Here is a 6188-nt window from a genome sequence, read left to right as displayed (position 1 = left end):
AGCCCCTCACACACCGGACAGTGCCTCCCCCCAAAAAATTAAAGTCTTACCTGATCGCTGAATGTTGCTCGGGGCACTCCATGAATACTTGACCTGAACGTCCAACAGCTCATTGTAAGTAACGAGTGCCAAGGTTTTGAAAACATTCCAAGTTTTCAAACCAGTGCACTCGAAAACCCACCTTGTCGGACCCAAAACAGTTCCCTGGGGCAAGGAGCAGATCATGCATGCATCCTAGTCCGAGTGACGATTTCAAACTACAGTTGGTCTCCGGCAGTGAGACTGTTGTGAGGGTATAGGGCATGGAGAAGGAGGGATTCGCCTAGCCCCAACAACATTGAACTGTTATCCAATGCAAAAACATATGGACCTGGGATAACTCAAAGTCAAAAGCTGGACTGTCCGGCCTAAAACTGGATCTCTGGTCACCCTGACTGTGCCCCTCTGAGGTCTGTGCTCAGGGCAGCTGCCTAGTTTGCCTAATGGTAGCGCTGGTCCTGGCCACAAGACCTGTACCACCAGGTTCAGGTACAGCTGCTACCCCTCTACATCAGACTCCTCAACAGCAAACACAATCAGAGACTTACTTTGCATGTGATTTATTGCTAAAGATTTTTTCTGGATTGCACAGTCAGTTTGTTTATATTTCTCTCTTTTGTAATGTATCTTTATCTTGAGTAGTTTTTTTGCACTTTCTATGAGTAGAAACTCTGTCTGACCTGCAGGAAAAATGAATTTCATGGTTTTATGTGATGTCAATTAATCTGAACGTTGGACTTTGAATACAAAGGTCTAATCCAAGATAAGGAGGAAACAGAAAATAGAAAACTCGTAGCCATTGTCACTGGAAGAATGCCATTATTAATGGAGTAGCAGCAGGATATTTAGAAAATCATAACACAATTAAACAGTGTCAACATGGCTTTATGAAAATAAATTCAAGGTGACAACATTCATTGGAGAACTAGCAGGACAGATACAGGTTAATGCAGAAGATTGGAGTTCATGGTGTTGGGAGTAAAGTTGAGCTAAGTGATCTCACAACCGATCAGATTGCAGCACGACTGTCTTCTCAGATGTAGTTGTGAATGGTGCCGAACAACTAAACAGCTGACAGGAAGAGGAGGTTCCCAAGAAAATGCCTGTCCTCAACAACGGTAGGGCCCAGGGTGAGTGTTGGGAGACAGACTGAAGGATTCACGGCCACGTATTGCCAGAATCTCTGAAAACCCCTCTGCTTCCTCCTGATATCCCACCCTCAGAGGTCAGTCTCCAGCCAATCATATTCACTCCACAAGATATCAATAGATAATTGACAACTCTGGCATAGCAAAAGCTGTGGGATCAGACAATATCCCAGCTGTAGTAAATTTAGTCATACAGCATGGAAACAGGGCCACCCAAACACACCAATTAACCAACAACTTCCGTATGTTTTGAAGGGTGAAAGGAAACTGGAGTATCTGGAAGAAACACACGCAAACGTGGGGAAAACTTAAAAACTCCTTACAGACATCACCGGATTTGAACCCAGGATGCTGGTGCTATAATAGCATTGCCCTAACCGCTCCGCCAACTGTGCTGAACCACACTGTTCTGAAGATCTGTGCTCCACAACTAACTGCATCTCTCACTGAGCTGTTCCAGCAACAATAACAAAAATGTGGGAAATTGTGTAACTATACTTGGACAAAAATGCAGGACTAATCTCACCCAGGTTAATAACATCAATGTCAGTCTAGTTTTGATCAACAATGCTGAGAAGAAGCAGTTGGTAACTGATGCCCAGTTTGAATTCACTGGGAGCACTTGGCTCCTGATCTCATCACAACCTTGGTCCAAACATGGAGCAGCAAATTGATGATGTGAGTGTGACTGCTCTTGACCAAATGTACAAGTAGTAGTAGAAGTCATTTATTTATAGAGCACATTTAGCACAACACACGCTGATCCAAAATGCTGAACGTACAATTAGGAATAAATTGGTTACTATGTAAATACAACAAACAGCGAAAAATACACCGGCACAGCCAACTTTCTACATAGACTATCCCATTTAGACCACTAATTATTTAACCATTCCTCCCGATTGCACCAGTGAAATACTTCCCTTTTTCAAATGAGCAACAGTGGTACAAACCACAGACTTCAAAGAACAAGCAGTGAACACAAATAAGCCCAGTGGCAATTCCGTTTGGATGTTACAAAAAGTCCAACCACAGCCATCTTAAGGCTGGTTTATCGATGTCGGCAAGACTTAAGATATGATCATCTGCCAGTTTCAAAGGGGAAACTACCAACCAAGTCAGTTTCTCAAGGCATCACAGCAATAGTCCAATTCAAAGCCCCCCGTCCCCCCCCGACCCTCAGAAGCCCCCCACCCCCCTGACCCTCAGAAGCCCCCCGTCCCCCCCGACCCTCAGAAGCCCCCCACCCCCCTGACCCTCAGAAGCCCCCCCGTCCCCCCCGACCCTCAGAAGCCCCCCGTCCCCCCCGACCCTCAGAAGCCCCCCACCCCCCTGACCCTCAGAAGCCCCCCCGTCCCCCCCCTGACTCTCAGAAGCCCCCCCGTCCCCCCCCGACCCTCAGAAGCCCCCCCGTCCCCCCCGACCCTCAGAAGCCCCCCACCCCCCTGACCCTCAGAAGCCCCCCCGTCCCCCCCCCCGACCCTCAGAAGCCCCCCCGTCCCCCCCGACCCTCAGAAGCCCCCCGTCCCCCCCGACCCTCAGAAGCCCCCCGTCCCCCCCGACCCTCAGAAGCCCCCCACCCCCCTGACCCTCAGAAGCCCCCCCGTCCCCCCCGACCCTCAGAAGCCCCCCCGTCCCCCCCGACCCTCAGAAGCCCCCCGTCCCCCCCGACCCTCAGAAGCCCCCCCGTCCCCCCCGACCCTCAGAAGCCCCCCACCCCCCTGACCCTCAGAAGCCCCCCCGTCCCCCCCCCGACCCTCAGAAGCCCCCCGTCCCCCCCGACCCTCAGAAGCCCCCCGTCCCCCCCGACCCTCAGAAGCCCCCCTGTCCCCCCCCGACCCTCAGAAGCCCCCCGTCCCCCCCCGACCCTCAGAAGCCCCCCCGTCCCCCCCCGACCCTCAGAAGCCCCCCACCCCCCTGACCCTCAGAAGCCCCCCCGTCCCCCCCCGACCCTCAGAAGCCCCCCACCCCCCTGACCCTCAGAAGCCCCCCATCCCCCCCGACCCTCAGAAGCCCCCTGTCCCCCCCCGACCCTCAGAAGCCCCCCGTCCCCCCCGACCCTCAGAAGCCCCCCACCCCCCTGACCCTCAGAAGCCCCCCCGTCCCCCCCCCGACCCTCAGAAGCCCCCCGTCCCCCCCGACCCTCAGAAGCCTCCCTGTCCCCCCCCGACCCTCAGAAGCCCCCCCGTCCCCCCCCCGACCCTCAGAAGCCCCCCCGTCCCCCCCCCGACCCTCAGAAGCCCCCCACCCCCCTGACCCTCAGAAGCCCCCCCGTCCCCCCCCGACCCTCAGAAGCCCCCCACCCCCCTGACCCTCAGAAGCCCCCCGTCCCCCCCGACCCTCAGAAGCCCCCCGTCCCCCCCCGACCCTCAGAAGCCCCCCGTCCCCCCCGACCCTCAGAAGCCCCCCACCCCCCTGACCCTCAGAAGCCCCCCCGTCCCCCTCCCGACCCTCAGAAGCCCCCCTGTCCCCCCCCGACCCTCAGAAGCCCCCCGTCCCCCCCGACCCTCAGAAGCCCCCCACCCCCCTGACCCTCAGAAGCCCCCCCGTCCCCCCCCCGACCCTCAGAAGCCCCCCGTCCCCCCCGACCCTCAGACAATCCAACCACCAGGAAGGAGGCTTCACTTCTCAGGTCATCAGCGACCACGACCAACACATCCTTTGGGAATTCTCAGGGCTAACACTGCTCCACTGCTCCAGTTGTATCAGGAAACCACCTCCGTCTCTGCTACGTTGCCTCATTTCCACAGCCATCGAAGCAGCCACCACTGGAAGGCTAAGGCATCAAGGAGCCCTGTGGTTCTTGGAGGTTAATCATCCCAGCTCCAGAGGATCACTGTATCACTCCAGGACATCTCTACATCCTCAATGACTTCATCATCAGGAGAGAAAAGGAATTGTCACTGATGACTGGACCATGTTCCAATCATCTGGCACCAGCATGAAGAAGAAATGGCCACTTACACTGCACTGCAGTTATTTACTGCTCTACTGCTTGTGTTCAATGGGAGATAAATAAAGCACCAAATCAGATGAAGGCTTAGCTTACCACAGTGAGGACCACCTGTCCTGGATGAGATAACACCCACTTATTGAATTGTGTGGCTCCCCAGTCGGTTAAACCCATATGGAGATGCCTAGAACAAAAGGAGATATGAGACCCTGAGGCCCACAGACAGGATGCATCCTGATTATCGTCTCTCTGTAGCTCATCAGATGCTATCAGCACATGGCCTGGCCTACGCGTCTGGATAAAGGTGATTGGAAAGTTATGCACCAAATGGGATTAATATGGATGGGATCCCACTGGTCACTGTGGATGTGATAGATTGAACAGCCTATTTCCACGCTCAAGGACTATCACTCTGGTAAGGGGATGAACAGTGATCTGGAACCTCTTGTAGACTTGGCAGCATACTTCATCTGTATTTCAGGGGATGAGGTGATTTTGGCTCAGTAGCTCACCATCAGGTTTCTGCTGACTGGACAGAGGCTGGTTTACAGGGCATCACACAGCTTTGTGTCCACCATTCCTCTGCCTCTCCTCTATTCAACCAGCCAGCAGAGAACAGGTTGGGTGAGGAGAGATATCCTCCCTGGGCATGACTCATGATTTATGAATGCTCTGTTGGTAATTGGTACCTGGTCTCACCTCCCTTTCAAGAGCTGATGGGGAACAGGCAGGCAATAGGTGTACGGCCAATATCACAAGCTGCGGGCAATATCACACGGGCTATGGGCTGCGGGCTGCTGGAGTCCAGATCATGGGAACCAGGTATTGGAGCCCCCATTCGAGGGCAAGAAGTGATCCTGAAGGGCTTCAGGTGCTGAAGGCTTCCCAATTACATCAGGAGGTTTGGATTTGGAGCACAGGTTGGCAATGAATCGATCAGGAGTCTGTGTGGCTGCAGAGGCTGCGCAGGTGCTGGAGGTGAATCCACAGACAGGGGCTCTGAAGGGACTCTCTTTTGCTTTTCTTTCTCCTATTGTTGGGGGGATGCTCATAACAACTATTTGTTTGCCTCTCGGCAGGACAAAAGTTAAAACCTTTTTAATAGAACCATAGAACAATTATAGCACAGAAAGAGGCCACCTCCACCCCTCTAGTCTGTGGTGAACCATTCTTGTTACCTAGTCCTACTGACATACACCCAGCCCATTGCCTTCCATACCCCTCCCATCCATATACCTATCCAAATTCTTTTTAAATTGAGCCCATATTTACCACTTCAGCTGGCAGCTCGTTCCACATTCCCACCCCTCTCTGTGTGAAGAAGTTTTCCATCTAAACCTTTTCCCTTTCACCCTTAACCCATGTCCTCTGGTTTGTATCTCACTCATCCTCATTGGAAAAAGCCTGTCTACATTAACTCTGTCTGTCCCCCTCATCATTTTTAATACCTTAATCAAATCTCATTCTTCTTTGCTTCAGGGAATAAAGTCTTAACCTGCTTAACTTTTCTCCGAAGTCAGTCAACATCCTAGTCAACCTTCTCTGCCTCTTTCCATCTTATTGAGATCTTTCCTGTAGTTTGGTGACTATAACTGCACACGATACTCCAGATTTGGCCTCACCAGTGTCTTATACAACTTCACCTCAACATTCCAACTCCTGTACTCAATACTTTGATTTATGAAGGCCAATGTGCCAAACATTATCTTTACCATCCTGTCCACCTGTGATGCCACTTTCAGGGAATTATGTATCTGTATTCCCAGTACCATCCTGTCCACCTGTGACGCCACTTTCAGGGAATTATGTATCTGTATTCCCAGATCCCTCTGTTCTACCCCACTCCTCAGTGCCCGACCATTGACCGTGTACGTCCTTTCTTGGTTGGTCCTTCTAAAATGTAACACCTCACACTTGTCTGCATTAAACTCCATCTGCCATTTTTCATCCCATTTTTCCAGCTGGTCCTGATCCCTCTGTAAGCATTGAATGCCTTCCATACTGTCCACAACACCTCCAATCTTAGTGCTATCTGCAAATTTGCTGAT

The 6188-nt window shown here is 52.5% G+C and overlaps 1 protein-coding gene across 1 annotated transcript; it reads left to right on the top strand.

Annotated features, from left to right (window-relative positions):
• The first annotated feature begins 227 nt into the window (after nt 1-227).
• On the top strand, nt 228-4001 carry LOC138737393 (uncharacterized). Its single transcript, XM_069888140.1, has 6 exons — nt 228-293; nt 462-528; nt 2371-2599; nt 2675-2847; nt 2950-3366; nt 3451-4001. Exons 1-6 carry the CDS (start codon nt 228-230, stop codon nt 3999-4001), a joined length of 1503 nt encoding a protein of 500 aa, XP_069744241.1.
• The last annotated feature ends 2187 nt before the right edge of the window (nt 4002-6188 follow it).

The sequence above is a fragment of the Narcine bancroftii genome, chromosome 6 (assembly GCF_036971445.1).
Source record: "Narcine bancroftii isolate sNarBan1 chromosome 6, sNarBan1.hap1, whole genome shotgun sequence".
Lineage (NCBI taxonomy): Eukaryota > Metazoa > Chordata > Chondrichthyes > Torpediniformes > Narcinidae > Narcine > Narcine bancroftii.
The sequence above is the reverse complement of the archived record's forward strand: the minus strand, read 5'-3'. Positions and strand labels throughout refer to the sequence as shown.

What these genes read in the sequence shown, in the direction of transcription:
- LOC138737393 (XM_069888140.1), top strand. Translation starts at nt 228, where the DNA reads ATGCATCCTAGTCCGAGTGACGATTTCAAACTACAGTTGGTCTCCGGC. An exon ending in ACCTGTACCACCAGGTTCAG is followed by an intron (nt 529 to 2,370) that starts GTACAGCTGCTA and finishes CCCGACCCTCAG; the next exon opens with AAGCCCCCCACCCCCCTGAC. An exon ending in CCGACCCTCAGAAGCCCCCC is followed by an intron (nt 2,848 to 2,949) that starts GTCCCCCCCGAC and finishes CCCGACCCTCAG; the next exon opens with AAGCCCCCCGTCCCCCCCGA.